Source organism: Channa argus, chromosome 4 (assembly GCF_033026475.1).
Source record: "Channa argus isolate prfri chromosome 4, Channa argus male v1.0, whole genome shotgun sequence".
Lineage (NCBI taxonomy): Eukaryota > Metazoa > Chordata > Actinopteri > Anabantiformes > Channidae > Channa > Channa argus.
Genome location: NC_090200.1, coordinates 13,561,401 through 13,586,719, shown reverse-complemented (window position 1 = coordinate 13,586,719; position 25,319 = coordinate 13,561,401). Strand labels below are relative to the sequence as shown.

Below are 25,319 nucleotides of genomic sequence, written 5' to 3'. Positions count from 1 at the left end.
CAAAAGTGTGGAGTGGAGTGCAAACAACTGCTTTTTGAAGTTTTTTTTTTCTTTTTTCATATTTGAACAAAGAAATTGTTATATAACTTATAATTATACGAACTGTTCAAAATAAGTTCTTGCCTGTGTGTTGGAGAAATACAGCCTTGTTCTACGATAAACAGGCAACATGAATGCAAGCTTATTATCTTTAGAAACTTTAGCTTTGAGCTGAAAGATGTTAGATTTCTACTTGCATAACTTCTAGAAAACCCATTTTCCTCAAACCACACCTCCCTTAAGTCCTATTAACAGCCAGAACTGCCATTCATACATAGTTTAAGTGGTTTGGAAAAGTGTTGTAAACTCTGAAATGATTTGATATTTAAGAACCATAGCAGTCCACTCTGATTTCATTCTTTTATTCTTCACCACATCTTGTAAAACCATTAATGTTCTTAAATCATGAATTCTGTTATTAATTTAGCTAAATCATTTAATACATTTTTTATATCACTAAAATTGAAAACATTTGACATACTACTATAAAATAATTAAAAAATAATTTCTTAATACAGTTTAACATTGAGTAGTCACTTGCAATAATAACTGCAAATGTGTAGACATTTATATCAATTTTGTTATTTTATCATAAATGTCATTGTGCCTCTGGAACATTTGCTAATAATACAGTTGTTAACATGGATTTAGTCAAGCCAGGCAGGCTAAGGTTGGGGGCCTGGTGGTTCAATTGGTAGAGCATTGGGTAGGGATGCAGAAGGCTGTGGGATTAATTCCCACCCACCAGGTGTGGCCTCGCCCTCCCACCCAGGGCCACCTTGGTGCCAGTCCCGAGCCTGGATAAAATGGGAGGGTTCCAGCAGAAAGGCCATCCGGCGTAAATGCCATATCAACGTGTTCCACAAGCCCAAAACCATTGATCTTTTGGCAGCCTAAGGTTACTGTACTCTCATCAGAGGACATTAACGTAGTTGATCTATTAGGGGGCCAGAGATCTGAGATCACCTTTAAATAAACCCCAAATTATTTTCACACATATTTTACTACACAGATTTTCTCTGGGGCCTTAGCATATTCTTACCTGAAAAAGTTGCTCTAAACAAATTAAGTGCATGCGTTGTGCTATTTGGTATACAAGTTTCATGCAGCTTTTAATGACTCTGTTGTTTATCTGGCACTAGTATTTTTACTGTAACTCCAGCGCAAACTCATTTCCCAGTTATCCTCAAGTGTTGCTCACCCACTTTGTCTGAAGTGTCATCTGGGAGCTGGGCTGCATGACCACTTCATTATTACCCTGGGGTCTCCAGGGGTGCACGAGCTTGGACCTTTCACAGGGAGAGGGGCAGACCAGAGGACAGGCCTATGTGAACAGCTGTGCCCTGTTTTAGATCCTCGTACTCAGTTACCTCTTACTCTTTGAAGAAGTTTTTTCTTACACGCTTTCACACACGCAGCACACATTAATGGAATAGAGCTTGGTTATGACTATATAATGAAAAGTTCAAATGCTCAAACTTTTTTTCTTTCAGTTTTAAAAAAGAACCAGATGTTTTGGTGGATTTTAAATGAGACTTTAAATAATTATCATTTAAGGTTCTTCAGATGGAGCTTAAATCAAGTCATTGTTAAAATCCTAAGTGTCTGAATAATATTTGGCTCTTTGGTGCTACAGGAACCAATTGTGAATCCATAGCTAGTAATTGTCCTATTTAAAACCATAAAATTCTTTGTAGAGCTACAAAATGCTCTATGTGTGAGCCTTAGTGGTTTTCATTGCACTGTAACACTGAAGTACATGGCCATCATGTGGTACCAAAGATTGTACTTTCATAGTGTGCTGCCACAGCAGCATTTCAGAGAGATAGCCTCAATCCTATTTTAAGCAATGTTTGGCTTGATAGTTTTGTGTGTTATATATGAGACAGTGGAATTCAACTGCATGACAGAAATCAAATAAAAAGAGGTCTCTGCTCTTTCTGATAACCACAAAATATTTCCATATAAGAGCTTTTCACTTAATACTGTAAATTTGATTCCTTCATGAATACACTGATTGCCTTTTTCTGACTTAAAGATTACTTGAGCTGCTGTGTCGAAAGAATTTAAAGCCACATCATCCTAAGATCACTGTCAGAGAACAAGTATGCAACTTAATAGACCACAGTGACCATTAGTTTTTCTTCTAACAAATTGAAATAGGAAGAAACTGAAATCTGTACTTATCCCACATCTTTAGCCTGCAGCAGCAAGATGTCGAAAGTGAAAATGCCAGAAAAAGTGGCGGTGGAATGTTGTATGGAAAAAAATTTAATCACCATTTGCAAATCTTGAAAGGTAAAACACTGATAAACCAATGATAAACATACTGTAATAAATGACTTTAAAAAGTGGAGTCAGTGTCAGTAATTTTGTGGTCATGAGTTATCAGAAAGCATTTAGATTTACATTTCACATTATACACAACTCATCCACTGTGTTTTAGAATGAACTTAAATGAAACTTTTATTCCGCAGTTTGTACAGACATGGCAGCACAGTCTCAAATATTGCGATAGAAATTTACAAAGGTATTTTCAATGTCATGTTTTTGCAACTGTGAAGAAAGAAAGAAACAGCTTTACTTTTATTCATTAACTTTATTACTCTGATATAGTTGTATCAAGCTATATTTATATGTAGAATTTGCAGTTAACTAAGTGTAACGATGACGTACCCAAGACTCTTTCAAATGATCACTGAATAATCCCTATGTAATTTATGGTGCACCAGATTCAAAGCATCTAATTTGCCTGCATGCTCCTGATGCTTTCAGACATTTGTCTCACGTGAATCAATTCCAGCAGCAAAGATAGCCAACAGCCTCGGTGACTTATGAGCCAGCTGGGTTTTCCTTTGACTTAATTGAAAATTGCATGACACTGATTTAAATGAAGCGGCACTCTGTAATAACAGTTTTCTTTTCCTTGTCTGACATGTGATTGAGTTACAAAAGGGAATGCATTTGCAACAGGTGCTTCTAACACAGTGCAGGCATGAGAGCCTCCATGTCCACCCTCTGTAACCTCCCTCTGCCCCAAAGCCCTAAGCCCGCCAGGGAAACCTGATTCCAGTTCAGACACTGGCACACTCTGCTTCCACAGCCTTCCAAATCTCCACTGGTGCAACCCTGTGAGCTTCAGAGGTGTCTCAGTAAAGGCAGTGACTGAGCGTATGTGCATTATGAATTTGAATTAGTTTGTTTTGGAACATCCTTTAAGATTTACTTTTCAAAAGGTTATGGATTGGTAATATTTCAGATTTTCAAATGTGTTCTGTATGTGTTCTTAGGTTAAAATAACTTTTATTTTTAGGATTACTACTATGAATTAGATGTGTGAAGAATAATAATAGCAAAGAGTTGTATTTAAGTCAAACAAAAAAATCTTGGCACATTACCAGTGATTTAATACTTTTATTTCATTCATAACTACTTGCAAATTCAATATTGGGTGTGACTTTTTTCAAGCAGGGGCAAGCCTTCAACATTTTTTAGCCAATCAGCATTGCTTACTCCTCAACTTTTGCTTCTTGGATCATGTTAATACATCTTGGGGAGTGGCTTTGCCTCACTGCCAGGATATTTTAACTCTTATAAGGCCAAATTAAACTAAACAGTAGTAAGTGGTGTCCCTAAATGGTATTACAATGAGCTTAGAGGTTACAACAGCAACTGCTAGTTTAGAACATACTATATAAGATAAAATGATTCTGTTTGTCCTCTACAAAATGTGTCTTATTTAAAAACTACAATTAGCAATGGGTCCATGTGTGCTAATAATAGTCAGTAACTGGTATGAATCAGAGCACAAACAGCGGCACTGTGTTGTGTACTGTTAACCCTGACAAGACAAGAAACATGAGATAAGTTGGAGACGGACTTTTAGAGATGTGAATTAGCAAGATTTCACCTGTTTTGTCTCCAGCTAACATCAAAACCACTATACCTCAAAGGTTTAAATGACGGAATTGTTGATTCAGTACTGCATACAGATTGATGCTATTTTCTAGATAAAAGACCATGGTGCTTCTTACAATCACAGGTTGTTTCACACTTTTTCCACTTTTTCATGTTTAGTGCTAATGAGAATCTCAGAATGTACTTTCTGTTCACCCTGTAAGTATACCAACATTATCCCACCTCCTAATATGTGTTCTCTGTCTCTCTCTTTCTAAGCTGTTTAACTTCTAGCTAGCGTGAATGAATAAAGTGATGAATAATTGATCAACTAATAAGCTGATCTGGCCAATTTTAACGTATGACAGATTTTTCTCAGCCTATTTGACAACAAGATACAGACTATGTCTTCAAACCAATTCTAAAAGGCTGTCTTGGTGGCAAATTGAGTTGCATCCACACCAGGTGTTTCAACTCATCCCTGCCATAACCTTCGCATGAAAACACAGAAATGGGTATTTCTCTTTCTATGCACAGAGCACAGACAAGCAAGCTGAAACAGGAAACAATGCAAAGAAGAAATGGAATATTAATTCTGGTTTCGTTCAATGCCGACTGCAATAATTTGTTTTGATTTGTGGCTCATTATAGAACAAGTATAGAATCCCTGAAACCAAACCAAATTTCTTTGTGACAGACGATGAAGTCAGACTTCTTTTAAGAGTGAAATGCTGCACTACTGGACACAGATAGAAGGGTGTGTGTAAAAAGCTCTGTTTTTTGCTGTGCACACTAAAACGCCAAGTTGGCGTTTTCAGATTTACATACAAAGTTGCTTTTACAAACTTAGTCAGAGCAGTGTGGATGTAGCCATGTTTTGCAGTTCAAAATGTTGAATATATGTTTGAGTTACAGTTTCTCCACTAGAGAGAAATGGCAAGTTTGTTTTTTAGCTGTAAAATGCCCCCCATAGCAATTTTTTTTACATGTTGATTTATTGATTTATTATTATTTTTTTAATTATTAAAGGACTGACGGTCATTGTTGATGACTGACTTTAAGTCATTGCTTTTAAGCCTTTATGTTTTATACTTCATTAGTCTTTACTTTTTTAATCCACATAAAATAATTTAAGTGGAAATGTTTAAAAAAAAACTTCTGTTCATGAAAGTTCTTTAGTTGCTGTTTCTTTACTAAACCCATCACATCCTACATGCAGCCCTGGATGCAAATTAGTTTTAGGAACTTTAACTTAAAAACGAGAGGTTGGTGTTTCGCCTTTAAGAGTTAAGAAACTTGAAACCTTGTTTGCGCAACAATCAGTGCAGCTCACAGCCGCCAAAGTGTCTAGACTAGCACATGATGGTAGTCAGCCAATGGCTCCACCGCTCTCCTCGGGGGCCCCGTGTGTGTGTGTGTGAGTGTGTGTGTGTGTTTGCGCGCGCGCGTGTGTGTGTGTGTGAGAGAGAGGAAGAGGGGGCCGAGAAAAGCGAGAGAAACGGAGAAAGAAAGGGATCTGAGCTGCAGTTTGGTTTAGATGTGAGTTGACAGGCAGGAGCGCGATTCAGCCGCGGATTGAGACTGTTCAAGTAGTTTCAGTTCGCATGGATATTTTGCTGGGATTGTAAAACAAAAATAAGAAGTGCACTGACATTTAAAGAAGACGGATCATGACTTCAAGTGCATTTTCCTGGGATTAAATCGCCTCGAAGTACCTCACGCTTAATGTGCCGGTGTAGAAAGTAGATGTGAGGTAGTCAAAAGTCCGAAACCTGAAGCTGCGAGTTTGCGTCTTGGGTTGAAGGCTGCAGACTTTGGATTATGTTACTAAGTATATTATGTTATACTACTATGCATTCTACATTGTATAGTTGTTCATAACGGAAAAAAAAAACAAAAAAAAAACAGTGCATTCCGCAGCGATCCTGGATAACAAGTCACAGCTTCACCTGCTCGGTTATTGACAGTACAATAGTCTGAACGAATGCATTTTGATCGGAATGCTACAGTGCATATCTTGCGCGGATTTGTTGTTGTAGATGCAACGATATAGCCTTCACTCTAATGTTGCGGCTTTGCCACCAATGCTTGTCAGTTGGCTGTGCACGCATTGCACGGCATTTCACAGACATTAATGTTTTGCAACGACCGTAGAAGTATCTGTAATATTCGGATATCCGTACAAGAATAAAACCCCCATATAGATTTTCAAGTTGTCGTATGTTCAGGACGAAACGCTCAGGTCTTGTGCGGCGACTCTGGAGAAGCCGTTTGATCCCAGATAAAGAAGGGGAAGATGGAAATGGAAAAAGTAGTGAGGGCTGTAGGGACGATCTGTTCGGCAACAACCCGGAGAAAATTCCCAAAACGGAGTTCAGACCGATGACCCCTAGCGGGGCTCTTTTGGGGGACATAGGGGGTGTGTGCATGCGACGCCCCGTGGAGAGCAGCGGCTTGGGGGTCACGTCGGACCAGGATGGGGCTGCAGTGTGCGTCCAGGAGCAGGGAAGCCCCCGCTTCCTACAGGACAGCGAATGCAGGACAGTGACGTGCTGCTTATTTAAAGACCGGGACCACTCCGAGCTTAGGGGTCCAGATACGGCTCAGGGTACCAGGGATCCAGCGTCGTGTCACTTCGTGCTGAGGAACCTTGGACCAAGGGATAGCGGCTCTCGTGAGGCGCAGGAGACGATGCCACGCACGGTGTTGGAGCAAGAACTAAAATCAGCCACCTACTCCCTTTTAAAAAGGCTAAAGGAAAGGGCACTGGATACCTTACTAGAGGCAGTGGAGTCCAGAGGAGGGATGCCGAGCGACTGTGTTATGATTTCCCGGACAGAGCTCAGGTTGGGCGGACATGTGGCATCCCCACAGCTGCTTGTGTGTAAACTGTACCGCTGGTCCGACCTCCAGCACTCGGCCCAGCTCAAACCACTCTGTGAGTGTAAGAGCTTTGGGGACCTGGACAGTCCATCAATATGCTGCAACCCCTATCACTACAGCCGGCTCTGTGGGCCAGGTAAGAAAATCTGTTGGTAAATGTAATACCGTACAGGCCTGCCTAGGTGCTGATTTAGGGGTAAAGCAACCAGGTTGTCTAACACCAGATATCATGAAGCATCTTTTGTTTGCTTTTGCAGTATAGGGTTTCTCTGACTTCTTCCGCAGTTTTTATTTAGAATATCATCATTATTAGGGACATTCAAGAGCTTTATAAGCTTACAAAACAATCCCGGAGGTTCGGCTTGGTCAAGTTTTGTCCATTTGTGTTGTTACATCATAAATCTAACCTAAAATGTGTAATTGATATGATTGTCACATGTCAGAAGGGTTTTTCCAGAATTTTAAACTGTAATGTACCTTGCAATATCCTCAGTCTTTCCCTATAGCATTTGTGTTAATTGTCAGTTAATGTCTGGCTTGTTTTCTTGCACAGAGATAGTAAAAGGCTACCCATTTCATTAAATAGTTACTGAAGTCATCCTTCTGGCAAGGTGAGCATTATAATCAGAGTTTGAACAAGGGACATGGAGCTGCAGTCTATCTGACAACATGACTAAAACTTTTGCAGTTTAGTGTTATTCTGATGTTACCTTTTCTGGATTTTATAAATAATAAAATACAAACAATATATTATATCATACCTATATGGTTGTCACTTTCGAACATTTTGGTCATTCAGAAAGTTTCATGTAAACAGTTCGGTGTTACAGCAGAGCATAACTCACACTGGTCTGTGACATTTGGGCCCTTTAGTGAAGCAGTGTGTTTGTTTGGACTGCTGGCCTTTCATTTCTTCTTGAATGAGCCTTGAATAAATTCCCAAACAGGACATGGCATCTTAAGTGTCAGTTACTTCAGCGTGCTTTTCAGTGCAGCTGTTTTCAATTTTTGCTTTTTCTTGCAGGGTTATTGACAGGTTAGCCGATTCTGTCAACAGTGTATGACACATACTGACTCCGAGGTTTGGACCTAGTGCCATACTGTATCTCATTTTAGTTGGCTTTATTTCCACAGTCAATGAGCTATCTATGGCAGACCCTCCCTGACCTATATTAAACAGATTAAAGTTTGGCAGGGGGCTGGTTTGTGATTTGGCAAACCTTAAACGCTGGCCATTCGACCTCGCTGACCTGAGGACAACGCTTGGTATCATGTGTAAAGATGCAAGCGTCAGTATTTCTGTCTTCTCACTGGCACAGGAGGTGGATTTTCCATAACATTCATGTTTACTAGAGCCAGCTGGCTGTGACAAGCACTTCAAAGTCATAAGTCCAACAATATCAGAATTTATAGCATGCAAATGTGGAAAACTGATGTGGATTTGGCTATCATGTCCTGTCATACTGTCCAACTCAATCAAACTATATTAAACACCAAGGTTGCAAGGTGTTTGTTAGTTTGAATAGACTGTGTTAAACAGAAAGAGTACTGAGGTGGATGCCAGGCTATGGTGTATGTGTTTCTTTTCACTAAAACTAGCAAGATGAATTGTGATAGGAGGGAGAGAGACACATACCCCATACTGGGGCTAAGGCTCGTAGTAGACATAGCTCACATGCGCTCATGCATGGCCCGATAGAGCTGGTATTTCTTTCATGCTATTCAAGAAGGGGGGCTTTGAGTCAAGACCTTAATCACTGGTTTTTACTTTGTTTGCAAATGGGGCAGTAAGAAATATGAAGTTATATAAGATTCAATACATAAAATAGATTTGAATTGTAAAAAAAAAAACATTTAAATCCCTGTTAAAACATCTCACAACATGCCTAAAACAGTTTGTGTTGAAGCATTTCTCGACTGCATGCCAGTCTTCTAATGTTTGACTTTATCAACAATTGGCTTCAGTTTTGTATTATACACATAAAAGAATAAAACAGTGTATAATGTGTGGCTGAGAGCTTGGATTTAAGTGAACAAAAACTTTTTCCTTTCATTTTGCCAGGCATTATGCTTTTCAAATGAGGTCAGTTTCAAGTTGCGCTTTAAAAGCCCTTTTGTCCTAAGGAGGTCCCCTCATGCTATTTAGGTGAAGGAGTGGTGATAATATACAGTTTGCATACTACTGGCGCCAGACTGACTAGCTGTGTATCTGAGTGACTGAGTTCAGATCCTGGCAATTACTGCCGCCACTCTTAAAGGACCCGCTGCTATTATGCTTTTCTCCTTCCCTTTTTCTCTGTAGGCGAGGTCACAGTGTGCTCACAAAGTTTTTTTTCTTTGTGCTTTCCTTCTTGTGCAAGTTATATTATTTATTTATCCTCCTTTTATTAGATAAAAATCAAGAGTTTTGATCACAGTGGAGTTAAAAAGCAAACAAAAAACAGTCTGTGGTTTTAGTAACAGCTGCTTGTTGAATAATATGTTCTTAAAACCATCAACAATGATGGATGTATAAGCTTAATCTAGAATATGGTTGTGTAGGTATGTTTCACTTTGCTTTATTAGAGATTTTCCACAAGACTGTAAACTATAACAAACAGTAATCAAATGTTTGGTTAAGTTCATATTACTGTAATATGGATCTCGGCTATACAAGGGGTCTCATTAAGATATTGGTTTGTATTACAGAGTCACCCCCACCTCCTTATTCGAGGCTTTCCCCTAATGAAGATCATAAGCCACTGGGTAAGTGACAAATACACTGATATCGTGTTAACTGAAGTGTGCTTTCTAATAATTTCCTATTTTCTTCAAATAATAGTTATTATGTATGTATACATCCTGTAAAGCATGGTTAGTAAGGCTAGCATATGTCATAATATTATCATGCCAGCCAGAGCCAGTGTGGATACTACAGTGTGGTTAGTATTGACTGTGGGCTGCTGGGACTTTGGAGCCTGGCTGCTAGCTGTGGCTGCAATTCAGTACAGCTGAGGTTTCTGACGGCATTTGAAGGGATGTCATCAGGTAGAGCCTGTTAGGGAAGTTGCCAGGTTATCCACAATAGGATGAATCCTAACATGGGTTTATAAGTTTTGATGGGAAATGAGAATTGTTTTCATGTTGAAATAAAATGGTATAGAGTTGTAGCTACCGAATTTAGAGCGGCACTTGACAGGAGATGAAGAACTAATTCCTGTTTTATTCCTGACAGATCTGTCAGACTCCACATTGTCTTACACTGAAACTGAGGCAGCGAGTTCACCAAACATCACACCAGGGGAATTCTCAGGTGGGTGTTTTTCTCCATTGGTCTCCAAATAACGAGTTTATTTCCAAAATGTTTTACACTTATTTAAGAAATGATTGTCTACCAGAAGTTTATTATGTCAGAGGAGCTAGTTTTTAAATAATTGTCAGTCAAAGACTTTTGTTCTCTGAGAACTTCTACAGTTGTCTTTTTAGTGCTGTACGATTTGTAGGAGTTTGGTATTTTAACTGTCATTGGCACAGTATTATATATAATGGTATAGGCTGGATGGTGTGTTGTGACATACATTAATAGGAGGTTTAGGTTCTAATCATTTAATGACCTGTATCAGATACTAATGAATTCTTTCTCAACTTTACTTTAGATGTATGTGTGACCAGCTATTTAGGAAGCACTGCCGGTATAGTGAATGAAGATTGAAAAAAAAAATACATGCAATATTATCGTATTTAGTGATTTGTTTAAAACAATCTTTTTTATCAGATTTCCCATGTGGTAAAGCACATACGCATTTTAGAAATTTTAGTTTCCTTAAATATGATGATAATATGAAATATTAAGATGTAGTGTTTTATCAGAATATCACATAAGACAAGTTTACTTTGTTTGCACGTGGCTATCTATGTCTTTGTGCATTTGCCCGTGTTATAAGTAACTGTATATGTTAACCTATGAATCACTGTAATATCATCGTTATGAGTCACAGAGGTTTCCTGACTCGGCTGAATGCTGGAGTGTCCTGTTTTTTGTCGCCTTGAAATGGTTAAATCAGGTGTAGCTGAAAAAAAAGAGAAGCTATAATTCTTTCAGATTGTACTTTAACAGTTCAGAGCTGTACCCTGCTTAGCTGTTGCCTGTATTTGGATGAACACACAAACTTACGAAGGTCATTTCAGTTTAATGTTGTACTTTATTCCTTCTCATTAAGGGTCATTATGAACAGTCAAAGCTTTAAAGATAAAGATTTCATTGTGAGCAGTGCAGAGGTTCAGCGGGGCGTGTGCCTTGGTCACAGAGCCGGCCTCCCCTCCTCTGTTTTTCTTTCAGAAATATTTGAGTGGGATCAAACTGTAATAAGATCCAAGCTCGCTCAGAAACACACACAAGCACACATAGTTGTGCATATGAATGTGCACAGATAGTCACACGTACAACTCTATCTAGACTGGCTGTAAGTGGGCTGCAGGGAGGGGTGGGTTCAGGGAAATGGAGTTGCTCCTGTGAATCGGGCCACACCAAAGGAAGCAAGTAAAAACAGTCCCGTCCTCTGATTTGAAATAAAACACTCCTTTCTCATGGCATAGAGTAAGCACGCCTCCCCCTTACACTAGGGCCACAGCCAGCATGCACAGTATCGTGTGGACAGGGAGTCAGAGACCTCATTTAGTGGCTTGCAGGGAACAGCATTTCCTGCTAAAGGGTCTGCCATGGCTCAAAGGCCTGGACACTGAGCAGTTGACATGGCTACCTGGCAGTGCAATATTCAGTCAGCAAGGGCCCCCTCCTCGCCAGTATACATGCTGTCACCACCTCAGCATGGCCCGGCGACACTCCCTGAGTCAACAAATGAGGGGCTTGTCAGAGCGCGCACCACAATTCCTCAGAGGCTGTGGTGAGGAGGGAGGATCTAGACATGCTAGGCTTTGGTTTCTTCCAACTGTGCTGCTGCTTGTACAGGAAAGGCCAGATTACTCTGCGTTGACTGTGATAAACTCAGCAACTTGGACATAGGAAAGAGAATGACCAGTGCTCTGCAGAATGGTGGTTTTCTGTGCTGTGAGCTTATTTGTGTGACCAATTTGTCTCTGATTTTGGTTTATTGGTACTGTAAGATGGTTCTTTGGTTTTAAATACAGAATATCCATGTTTAGTGAAACAACCATCTTGAAAGTGTTACAGATTAGCCACCAAGTGTTTAACCTAGTTTGTTGATTCATATTCGATTCATAAGAACAAGATCTTGAGAGTCACCTGAAAAGCCTAATTAGTTCTGTTTTAACATACAGGTTTATTCAAATTAACCAGTGTTGAATATGTGGCTGACCTGGATATGACTTTCCCTGTGAATCCCCCTGCAAATCCCCCTGCAGCTTGGGTAGAGAGACTATCTATGTGTAACCAGAGTTCTATGGGATCCAGACTCCACCCCTCACGCAGGAACAAGTAAACCTCTTAAAAGCATGTCTGGGGGGCACTGGGTGGGTGGGGTGTAGTCAAATAATCAACGACAGTTTGCAGCCCAGGGCTACAGACATAACCGATGAGCATTCTTCTGCATCCCACAGTGGTAAAGAAACAAATCAGAACTAGTTGGTCAGGTACATTAACTTTGTATGCTATTTAACCAAGATTCATAATTTAAATTAAGGGGAAATTTGAAAAGTACTACCTTCAGGGGTCGCCACATCAAAACGTGTTCTGCACGTTGATTTGATATGAGTTTTTGTACACCGTATGACCTTCCTTCTGCTAGTCTCCCTTTTTGTCCGGGTTCCGGACTGGCACCAAGGTGGCTTGACCTTGGTGGCTGGGCAGGGCCACACCTGGTGGCTTGGGAGTCCAACCCACGGCCTTCGGCATCCCAAGCCAGTGCTCTAGCACTGATCCACCCGGCGCACTATGAAAGGACTTCATGTAATGCTACTTTTAAATAGTACAATGTTAATATGGACATCAGCTTGCAGCTTGCAACGCTCTGTGTTGTTAAATTCATATTTGAGTTACATTTCCTTGCTGAAATATTCCTATGCTCTGCCTCTGCCATCTGCTTAATTCTGTCAGTTACAGTATTTGTCATAAAATCTTCTCGTTCACATGTTGTTTCACAGTGTAATTGTCACAGTTTCAGTCACTATGTGGTCAGAGATATTTGGAGCATTTCCAGCTATTTATTTAAATGGCTTTGTCATAGACATCCCCTCCACGCATTCTGTGATGTCTTTTTACGTCATGTGCAAGCCCAGCTTTTGAGTCTGCACACACTTAGTACACCTTGGTGCTGTGTCTCAAGGATTGTGCCTTTGCTGGTGCTGCCCTCCCAGTCTGCCCACACACCTGTTTCCTCATAGCCTGGCCCTTGTCGTGTGGACATTAGCGTGAGGCTCTTTGAAGCAGATCTCATTGCTTCCTGTATGACTGTCAGAGGGGGTGTTTTCCCCTTACAAGTTGACTTTATTATGTCAGTCACATTGTGTCTGAATTTGGCGGCTCTTAATGTTTGTCACTTCTTCATCATAATGCTTCTCTGGCCAGCGCGTGCATTGAATATGAGGAGACATGCTAGGTGATTTTGCATTGATTCTCAAGAATGTCCTAAGGGTGACTGTATGTAATGATTGTCCTATTGATAACATTTGTGTACAAAGAATGATGTAAGCCTTTCCTCTGTTCTAGTTTGGACCATTGTAAGATCATGGCTCCAGTCTGCTTACATTATTTAGTCATCAGAGGTTGTGTCCTCAACCCGAGAGGAATTTGTCAGCATTATACTGTGTGCACATGCTCATGTTGGTGTGAGTGGAGTTCACCAAAGTGACTGAAGGGGCTCCCTCAGATTTGCCGGGTCAAGTGACCAGAGGACACGCAGTTTGACCTGAGTCACTGTTCTTTTTTTCTGTTTGTTTGTTTTGTTTTGCTGTTTCCTCCCTCCTTCCTGTGAATGTAGGAAAGTTGGAACTGGAGGAATGGAAAGACTGAAAGTTACTAGACGTGGATTACATAGAGTGCTGCAGTGCTTACTGGAGGGAAGAGCAGGTAGTCAGGGTTCCCACACAGTAATCATACAGTGCCCTCCTCTGTCTGCCGTTCTGTCTCTTGAGGAAAACACTGTCTCCTCTGCATGTCTCCTCTGCAGACATGCACTTTGTCAGGTCCCTTCTGATATTGACTAATTCTTCTAGGCAGAACAACGCAGCTACCAGATAGATGGGCAGAATCTCATGTGAGTCATACAACAGATTGTTCAGGAAATTACAGTGTACAATGCACAGGTGCTCACAACACAAAAACGCATGTGTAAAGGTTTTGGATTTTGTATCTATGTTTCTTCTTCTTTAAAGCCCTCATAAGTCCTGATCCATCCTGACATATATTCACACACAAGAGCTAAGTAAATTACACTGTGCAGTCAATACTAATCACAGCCTGTCTGTCTGTGTCAGGAAGAGGCCAGCACAAAGCATCAAACCATTCCACTGTCTGTGTCAGAGACATTGGAAATGCATGCAATAATTAGACAGTCTGATATAAGCATGTGATCCATCCCTTGATTATAGCAGATTAAATTGGACCTGTACTTGTTGACGTGACTTTGAAGGCATGTGATTCTACTTCTACTAGGAACTTATGAAATACCATATCTACTGTACACATCTGAAAGGATTTGGAATTGGTTGCATTTCCAATTTGCTCTGAAATGTCTCATTACGATTTTCCATATTAGATCATCATTTGAGTTTGTGGCAGTGGCCTTGGTATTTTATGAAAAGCTCTTTTAAGTTCTCTATTTCTTGGCTTCTTAAGTGTGATGCTGAGTGACATAATGTAGGTGACATCATTTACAACACACCCAAATTTAGTGCAAGTGAATAATTTGTAGCTCAGGAACCGTCATATTCAATTGAATTCTAATAATTGTCATCTTGTACATTTTGGACAACTTTAAACTGCAGCATGTTGACTATATGCAGTGTATGTTTCCCATTTTGCAGACATCTGGTTGTCTTGATATAGCAACAGGACACTGACTCGGCAATGCTCAGATAGTAGTGTGAAGTCTGATAGAGTGACAACTGCATCAGCATGTTAGCGATGTCCCCCTCCCCACCCCGAGATGTGATGGTCCCCCTCCTCCATTCCATAGACCCCAGAGCGATGCAGCCTGGGATCATCTCCCTGTGCAGCGCAGCACATGGCCTCAGGTTTCCACCGCAGACCTGAGCCTTCCCAGCGCCTGGCCGCCAACACTCCCTGAGGAGCCCCAATGCTCCAGGATACGGGATGTGGAAATAATGTGACTCGAGTGCTTCCACCCTGCCTCCCGAAATCAGGTTTTGCGGATTGTTTATTTGAGGGGAAGGAGGCCTCAGACAAACATCCTGTTTTAAAAAGCTGCCTGGGTTTTGTAGCAGTGCAGGGTGGTGAATTGCCCCTTTGACAGTGGAGGGAGACCGAGGAATGTTGAAGAGAAGGCCAGCATCCCGAGGGGCATGAGGTGTCTCTCTTCACTCGTTTGTCATGTCCAGTTAGCAGAATCCATTTTAGGCTAGGTGTGGGGGTTTTGCCATATATCTTGAACTGTCTTGTGCTTTGCTCTCTCTGTAGTGGAGTAAGGCCTGTACCCACAGTCCTTGTCTCAAGTATCCGTTTGTGTCCTGGGAGACTGGCTTCCGTTTCCCTTTACGTAACACACATACACTGGGAGAAAGAGCCATTGATAAGAATGATAAGGCCATTTTTCATTTTCCCTTTCTCAGCATTGTTAAACTGTGGTTTGTCACAAATCCACTTTCAACCTTCTCTGGCAGTGATTATGACATTGAGGATTGAGTCCTCCAAGTCTGTGACCTGGTGTCTCATTAGATATTTGGGTTTGTGTGTATGCATTGGGAGGTTGTGTTTGTATCTTTATATGTATATTTATCGTGTTATTGTGGTGTAGTTTACTGTTTAAACTGTTTACCCTTTGACGCATAGCTGGGGAGGACGGAGTATTACTTGTCACTGTGTTAACATGATTTTTCACTAATGTTGCTCAAATTTTCAGCCAGAACTGGCAACACAGGTACTAGGCATGATGAGGTAATGTGACCTCTACATGCAGAGTGACAGCCATGCTAATCTAAAGCAGTCCTTGGAGAGGCCTGAAACCTCTTGCATGTCAACAGAAACTAGCCTGCTGAGCTTAGTAGTTATCTGTCTCCGCTTGGCAAGCCAGTGTGGTGCCAGTGCTGCTGTGTGTTTCACTAACTTCTGAAAGGCTCACAGCTAAAGATTAATCTACAACCTCATACAAGACTATGAGTGTAAGCTCACAGTGCTGTGCTTGTCATTTGAATTTACAGAGTGTACTGTGCTCAGATGGATAAGGTGGACTGTGTTTCATTTTAGGGCTTGCCACACAGATAGAAGTACACTCAGTAGAAATAACAGGAGGTGTTCTCAGACCATAATTTGTGCCCCATATTCTAACTTAGCAAACAAAGTGAGCGAGCTAATCTTGTTGTGTGCTCAGGGAGGGCTGCTGTTGCCATCTTCACTCATTTCACACCACAGCTCAGCACCAGCCTTTACCAATAGCTCTATTCATCCAGCTCAGGGCACAGGGTTACAGCAACAAATAAAGAGTGTGCAATGCCATTAAAAATGTATGGAATGTCCAACTGTTAGTTTAGTGTTTTAGTGCACCTCCTCTCAAGGCTGAGAGGGGAAACAATACTCCATTTGAGTTGACCACTGTAAATGTACTTGCCTCGCATCGCTTGGCAAAGACAAGTGAAGGAAGTGCCAGTTTTGGATGCTGTTTTTATTTTGCTGTTTCAATTTTACTTAGAATTATAAATTCAGACACTGGCCTCGGTCAGCTACGATTTAGCCTTTTGGTCTGATTGGTGGCGAAAATAGATTCAAGTTTTTTCCCTTCCTCCCCGGAGGAGCATTGACAGTTGTGCCAGGACCTATGGCTGTCTGTATGTTTAACTCAGAATAGCCAGTGCTTTTTTTTTTGAAAGTCCAGAATGCTGTCTGTGGATTAACTTTACTGGCCAATGTCTTTTGAAATCTCTACATAACCAATTTACAGCTCGCTGTGAATAGGTGCACACTTCCAGGGCATTGAAGACTTGGCTAACTTTCATTCCACCATTCTACTGAACAGGTGTAAACTGAAAGACAGGGATTTTTCTTTTTTCCCCATCTTTTCAATTTTGATCTGTCGGTGCAATGTCTTTATTCAACTCCCTTGTTTTAACATGGATCTGAAGTATGACAGACATTATTCGGAGCCTTTGATTTTTTTCCTGAAATGTGAAGCCTTACGAATCTAAGCAGAAAACTTTTACTTTTACAGCAAACACCCCTGATAATATTGTTTATGTTGGCTTGGCTCAGTGTTTAGGTATTTTATTTCCTGAGCATACACTTGTATGTGCTGTATGTCCTCGGGTTTTGCACAATGCACAACTTGACAAAGCAAATTCTAATGTGAGATCCAGTTTTTCCAAGTACTAGTTATTTGTCGTAAAATGGTCATGTGAAAATTCTCATTGATTAGGTTCCCCAGGGAAAATTCTATTTACTTTTGCAATGTGTGTTTTACTTATCTTTTATTTGTGTGTATGTCTGAAGTCTTGGCTGTGTGTCTCAGTATGTGCAGTCAGGCTGTCGCATTTCAGGGTACGGTTTAGATTAGAGGTCTGGCTGTAGCTTCCCCCTCTTCCCCTCTCTGTGACTGCCAGCACATAATTTACTTAATGAAATCCTGCCATTCCCTTTAGCTTCAAGATTTTTTGCAGATGTTGACAGGGAAGGATTTTGTGAATTATTGGAAATGTTCACTCCTGCATTTTTAATGAATGTCTTGCTTGTTGTGTGGCTGACTTGTCGGACATGGTGAAACATTTGTCTTTGTTTGGGGAGCTGGTGTCTGGATGCCCGCAGTGGAGCAGTGTGGGTTACAGCCCAGCAAGTGTTGTGATTGAAACAGAAACTCTGGTGCCACATTATCCTGACAGAACACATTCTCCTCACAGACTCTGATCCACTGGGCCAATCAATAGGAAACCATTGTTTGAACGGCATTTCTGTCCATCATAGCTGCTCTACCTCACAGCACCGCAGGAACCAAATACATGCCCTTCGCCTTAAATTAGTCAGACTAATATAAGTCATAATAATAGAGTTCCTTGTTATTGTTCATTTGAAACCAACCCTTCAACATAGCTTGAGCATATAAGCCAGCTAAAGTCATTTCCTCTCAGTGTAGGGTCTTGGTTTTTACCGGAGAAAAAGCATATCGACTCTGAAGTGCTTGATAAATTAAATGTTTAAAAGTTTTAGACTACACATTCATTCTCTCACATACCATGTGATCTGGTGAGATTTTTTCAGGATTCCTAAAGGGCACTAAAGTAAGCAACCTTCGTGCTGCACCCCCACCCCCACAGTCCTAAGCAGATTAGGAAGTTAGGAGGCACAGCAAGAGGAGGAGGGGGGTAGTTCAGGAATGTGCAGGGTCTTCTCTTCTCAAAAGCTTCAGCCTACTTCGCTCAAAACTTCCTCGTGCACTCACAAACAAACACACTTTGCACACGCACACACACAAACAGGTTGCATGAAGAGGTGAAAGGGCATGGCCACTCAGCAGGATGTTCACTGAGTGTTTTGCTTTCAATGCTCTCTCAGACTCTGCTGGCCTTTAGCGCTGCCTGTAGATATGACTTTTACAAACATCCCCCACAGTTTTTGCAGAGCTTTTACATGCCCTAAAGGACTCTCTTAGACCTCACTTGCATCACTGCCATCACTTGTCCTCAGTGTCTCAACCACATTGCAGAGCTTTAGGAGGAAACTTTGAGGAAATGAGCAGCACATTTGCTTCCCCTGAAAAAAGGAATCTTCTCCCTCAAACAGTGGCCTCTTACTCATCCCAGACGGCTCCTCCATATTAGCCTTCTTAGCTTCCTGTGCTTTTTACACCCTCTGGTATTTATTGATTTAATTTATGGATTCTGTTAGTTATCTGCTATCAAGGGTACAGCACTTTTCCTCCGTCACTGGGTCATCTCAAAACAGAAACAGAAGGGAAAGTGAAGAGGAAGTGGATGACAATGTAAAGCATTCCCATTGTGACCAGCCAGTCTTGGTGACTGGATTCAGTTTCTCGGGCTCCCACAATGTTTTCACCCAGCACAGATCTCTCTCCCTTTTCTTCTATCTTGCTTTTGCTATCACTTGCTCTCTGTCTCCCGGCAGAGAAAGGCCAGACCTCAGGGAGAAAAATCCATAGACGTATAAGAGCAGCTCCAGTTAGCGTGTCCGTCTGATAAAGCCGACTTTGATGGCAGTGATAGCCCAGACGCCAGTCTAAATGTGGCCTGCTTGGGGGTTATAGCTGGCCTGTATGAACTATTGTCTACAGAATTAAAGCCATACCGAACTCTGAACAGGAGGGAGAAGGCTATAGATTTAGTTGTAGTTTGTTGTTTTAGTTGTAAAAACAATTTAAATCTAATAAATTATAGAAGAGAGGTGCAGGAATGTACAAAAAATCTTACACACACACAGACACACACACACACCCCCCACCCAACCGACCACCAGCCCCTCTGTTCATTGGTACAGTCTAATAGCTTGAGGGGAATCTAATCCTTGGCACAGGATGAGAGATTGCTGCTCCCCCTCTTCTCCTTGCTGCTCTCCTCCCCTCAACTACACTGTTTTAAAGGGACTGGTAACTGTGTTTTTCTTTTTCTTTTTTCTTCTTGAGCAAAGTTTGTAGGAATGAGATCATCTCTGCTCCCTGCTCTGGATTAGGAGAGATGAAGTATAATGGAGGTGGCCCCAGAGCTTGGTGGGGAGATGTTAGCACGGAGGGGATGCTGTTGTTTGTCTGCCTGTCCCTGACACTCGGCCTCCCATTCATCTCACTCCAAGGCTGCCGAGCTGTGTTTACCCCAGGGCAGCTCTTTTCTGCTTCTCCCTCTGCCCTTTTCCCCCTCCTTTTTATGCTGTCTTTAAAAGCATTACTGGGTGATCATCAAGGACTGCCACTGAAACCTTCAAGCTCCCATTTTTGTGTACTTAGTAGTAATTATCCAGACTCTCTCTCTCAAGTGCAAGGAATACATAGCAGGGCGATCTGCTATTTTCCTACAAGTAAACCTGTGGAAAAGGCTTGAGCAAGTTGTGTCCAGCATAGGCTTATTAAAGGGCTGTGTTCATGGCACGTTGGTCTGTACTCATAAGAGAGGAAAAACTATTCAATAAATATTATTATAATCTGCCTTTGTGGATTTTTTACAAATTAAGTACAAATTTGAGGTACTTGAGTATTTCTATTCCATGGTACTTTATACTTACTTGCTGCACTTTTTAATGTACTACATTCAATACGTTACGGATTAAGATTGCACTTAAAAAATATGAGGATCTTATCAAAGTAACCCACTGTTTTAGATACTTCCCAATAAAAAACTGCATGCAATTGTAGTGAAGGGCTTTAATGGAGTAATTTTATACTGCTATATGACAACTTTATTTTGGAAATTATTCTTCCAGCATGTGCCATTGTTTGTTTTCTGACTTCCACCTAATATCAGACCTGATGTCCTGCTTTTTGACATTCAGAATTTATCCAATCATTCAGGCTATGGCAAAATAGAGAAGTACAGAAATCACAATTTTCACATGGTTTCCATGGAGCTCACATCATGTTTTGGAAATAAACCCAGCACAGTAAATGTTTTTAGTTGTTGAAGAAGCACTTGTTAAATATCTCTGTTTACTCTGTGATTGTACCAAGACATGTAGTACATGCAGATAATTTGTCCAAGGCTACTTTTTATTCACTGATATTTGAGTGGAGTATTGTACCTGTTTACATTTTCTTAAACTTCTTGAAGTCAATCCAACTGGATTATTATATTTTAAGAACACCACTAGCTACTTTTTTCTTTTGCCACATTTCCTGTTGGCCACAGACATTTTTGTAGACTAAATGGCAGATGTCAGATGTTCATTTATGTACTTTTCTGATTTCCAGTACTGTGAATGTGGTTATGTAAGACGTTAAGGGTAGTAAACCCAGGTGCTCAGATCACTGCCTCTGGGTACAGGAAGGGGAAATGTAGAGGCCAGATTGTGGCTGTGTCCACTGACTCTGAGACTGACACTAAGAGGAGAGGCTTTTGAGAATAAAATAACAGTAATAACATGGGCTACTATTCTAATGGGTAAACATAGCTGTTAAAAGGTGGCGGGGTTAAATGGATGCAGTGCAGCAGTAATTGCTCCCAGCCCATCATGGCTCCGCCCTGAACAGACCCTTTGAAAGCCTAACATGGAGTTTACGAGAGTTGGGTGTCTCTACTGTGGTCAGATGGAGAGATGCACAATCATTCCCTTTATCGCCTGATATCTGACTTTTACTGTTGGTCAGATCCTTGGTTTGGCTTGTACCTACATCTATTTGTGATATTACTAATACTAATAATTAAATCTGACTTAATATTATCATGTTTCAATTTGGAAAAGCTAGATTACAATTAAAGAACATCCAAACATGGCTAAATTCAAGAATCAAGATTCAAACAACATTATTGATCCCAAAGGGAAATTGTGTAAAGAAACAAGTTTAAAAAAGTTAAAGTGTTAGCACTTGAAGAGGGGCAAGCTCCAGTTCAAAAGTGTAGGTGGTAGTTGCTGTGGAAATATTGTCCAAATAGTCTGACGACTGGTAATAGCACTGCTCAGTTAAAGAGATCCTAATGAGTTCTTCTCTCACAGCCTTCACCTCAGCGACCCCACTTAGCCAAAACACACAAGTTCAGGACAAAAATGCAAACACACTGACTGATTTTCCCCGTCCAAACAGACACATATGCGCACAGGCACACGTAGGCAGTTAACACAACAGAGTGACAGGAAAAGGCCTGGCTCACGGTGTACTCATTGTCTTCCCTCAGGCTCAGGCTTAACATTAGATACATTTCTAACCTTTGTCCTGCTCATTCTTCTTCCTGGTCCAGGTCTTACTGGCTACCTTTGTTCTAAGCTACACGTGAAAACTAGATACTATTGAACAACTTGCTTTTATTTAATTCTTCTCTTCTTAAAAGAGATGGTACCCATTTTGGTCTTTTGTGTTTATGTGCACAATTTCAAAATGAGTTTACCTTGATGTGTGGGCTCCATTTGATTTGAGACAATAGAGGACCAGAAACAAGTTGAGGCTAAGTTCTTTGTGTGTCTGAGTTGCACTGCAGCAGAAGCTTCGCTCAGAGTGGAAGAGCTGAAGTGTGGAATTCACTAATGGCACATGCATGCTGGGGCCCCCTCAGCCATCAGTGTGTGCGCAAACACACAGAGAGCCTGTCTGCAGCTTCCACCAGCCCCACATATTGCAGCTCACACACTCTATGCCTCTCCCTCGACAGCCTTGAATTAGCTGGCGTTTTGTCCTTAAAGTGTGGTCAACATTTATGCTAACTTTTGTATAAAGGTCACTCAGCAGAACAGTTTACTTGGGTGGGAGGTGAGCAAAACATTTTGTTGCTGTGTGGATCTACGACGCTCCACCTTAAAGGCGTTTGTTAATAGGGCGGGCGGTCATTAAGCCCTGAGAGCAGAGAGACTGAAAGGAATGGGGCCACAGGCCCGGGCTTTAAATCCTCTGTGCCAATAGACTCTCTGAAGCAAAATAATGGCATCACTCTGTGTGTGAGTTAATGGGAGCTGATAGCATGAAGGCTGGGGGGTCAACAGGTCACGGGCTTGTGCTAAGTTGTCAGAGAGCTGAATGCCGTCCCTGGGCCCACAGCAGGGGGAAGGGCTGGGTGGAGGGGGAGGGGTACCCCCTGCCTGGCCCTCTCCCGTCACCCCCACTCTTGTGGAATGTGACGAAGATGAGGAAAGAGGAGAAAGAGTTACCTTCGTTCTCCAGGAGGAAAGGCTGAAGAGACGGATGTGAGACGATGGAACTCTGTGCTTTTTCTTTTTCTTCCTTCCTCGTTTACCAGCCCTACTTCTCTTACCAGAATATAAAGAGCAGTACAAATGTATGACAGCAATAATCAGTGTGGACTGAAGAAGCCTCTGAAAGTAGTCAGCAGTGCTGTGTATCGGTATGGTGAAGATAGAAGTCTACCTAGGGAGCAGTAACTCACTTTGGAGTGTTGAGGGCTGTCACAGAAAGGACTGCAGCCATGCAAACTGAATTAACAAGCTGATTTACTGGACAAAGATGTTTAGAAATAAGGGGTTCAACCTTTGTTCCACTGTAAAGAAAAAAAAGATGTTCCGTCTAAAGCAGAGTTTCATAAAATATCCACAGGCACAACACATTTTTATTGCCTAAGCACACTACTGCAATGACTTATTCACCAGTTTTCCCCAGAAACACTGAATATAGTCCTGATTCATTTAGAGTAAACATGATCTGTATTAGAATAGCATGTGTGAGCGGCATTGACAGGCTTTGTGCTGGGTGGTCAGTGCTTAATCATTAGAGTGCCCTCTTGAGGCAAAGCAGGGAAGCACAAGTCTCAGTTGGCCTGAGGCCACTACCCCCTCCTCCTCAAGGATATCTATAGTAGCGTGTTAGTGCCTGTGCGTGTGTGTGTGTTCGACGGATGTGAGTGCTGAGGTATTTATACAAAGCTTAGATTTCAATACAATGCCTCCTTCAGTATTTATAGTGTGGCCATCTGCTCTGAACAATAAAAAGAGAGAGGTAATCCTTTAAAACTCAAGCCTTCCTTTTTACTAGGCCTATTTGCTTTTGTTTATGTTTTGTTTAATGACAGTCTCTGTGTCTCTTCTAGATGCCAGTATGTCACCTGATGCCCCTAAACAGAGCCACTGGTGTAATGTGGCATACTGGGAGCACCGCACACGTGTGGGTCGCCTCTACACAGTGTACGAGCACTCCGTCAGCATCTTCTATGATCTACCTCAGGGCACGGGCTTCTGCCTGGGCCAGCTCAACTTGGAAAACCGCAGCAGCACCGTTCAGCGCACACGCGGCAAAATCGGCTACGGTATCCTCCTCAGCAAAGAGCCAGATGGTGTTTGGGCGTATAACCGCAGTGAGCACCCCATATTTGTCAACTCTCCAACTCTGGACATGCCTAACAGCAGGACTCTGGTGGTGCGAAAGGTGATGCCAGGCTACTCCATCAAGGTGTTTGACTATGAGCGTTCATGTCTCCTGAGACACACCACAGAGGCTGACCTCCTAGATGGACCCTATGATCCCAACAGTGTGCGCATCAGCTTTGCTAAGGGCTGGGGCCCCTGCTATTCAAGGCAGTTTATCACCTCCTGCCCCTGTTGGCTGGAAATCCTCCTCAACAACCACAGATAACACAGATGGACCCCACAAACTATCCCAAATATCATCTACCTAGATTTAATATAAAGTTTTATATATTATATGAAATATATATTATACTTGTACATACTGAGTCATTTTTACAGTGTAATTATTTATGTATGGTGCAATGTGTATATGGACAAGAGGAAAAAAATGGAAAATGCACTTTGGCTTATATATTATATATATAAATATATATAAAGATAAAGAATCTTTCAATACCAACTTGAGAAATTATACAGCAAAATTAGGATGAGCCTGGATTTGGTGTATAGTTTTCATATACTATTAATATCCAGACAAAAAAGCTAACACCATTCACACATTGATAATAAAGTATTCGCATAATAATTCTCTGTTTGGTCTGAATCATTAGTACTGGTATCTTAAAAAGTGTGTTTGTATTATTTAGACCTCCATACACTTTTGTCCAAGTATGTGCAAAAGTACTAGTTGTTGACGGCGTTCTTATACAAAGTGAGAAGGGAATACACCATAACATACCAACAAGCATGAACAAAGCGTGTCAAGATAACTACAAGATGTGTGTGTCTGTGTGGTTAGATATAGGAAGATAAAGTTGGTAGCTTAACTATACATATAGTATAGTGGTAGGGGCTGTATGTTCAATATACATAGCTTTTATTATAATTGTCAGGTAATTTATAAGACATTTAATTGCACATTTTCAAGTAATTTATGAAATAAACAAGGTCTTATATAATATTGATCATAACATATTCCATACATGTTTTAATTTTATCTAAAAAATAAACCACTACAATTTTTAGAACACCACAGTGCGTCATATTGAAAAAGTTGTATGTTGTTTCAGCCATGGGTTGAGAGACTTGCTCTGGTGTGTGTGGTATATATATATATATATATATATATATATATATATATATATATATATATATTAGTAATATCTACAGTATCAAGCTCATAAACTACATTTTAAGGTAGTGCAACTGAACCACATTTCCTTGTGGTCCTAAGGAGCCCCGGTAATGAGGGCTAAGAGGAGATTGAGATGGTGTAGGACAGTGTAGGAGGAAATGATGGAATGATTCAAGCTCAGCCCTTAGGACATCCTTCCGAAGCTGTTCCTACTTCAGCACATCATCACTGGCTCTCAGT

General features: G+C 41.2%; 1 protein-coding gene across 1 annotated transcript; it reads left to right on the top strand.

Moving 5' to 3' along the window:
• Positions 1–5,411: 5,411 nt before the first annotated feature.
• Positions 5,412–24,530, top strand: smad6b (SMAD family member 6b). Its single transcript, XM_067500614.1, has 4 exons — positions 5,412–6,955; positions 9,508–9,564; positions 10,034–10,111; positions 23,629–24,530. The coding sequence occupies exons 1-4, from the start codon at positions 6,157–6,159 to the stop codon at positions 24,168–24,170; spliced, it is 1,476 nt and encodes a 491-aa protein (XP_067356715.1). The 5' UTR covers positions 5,412–6,156; the 3' UTR covers positions 24,171–24,530.
• Positions 24,531–25,319: the final 789 nt, after the last annotated feature.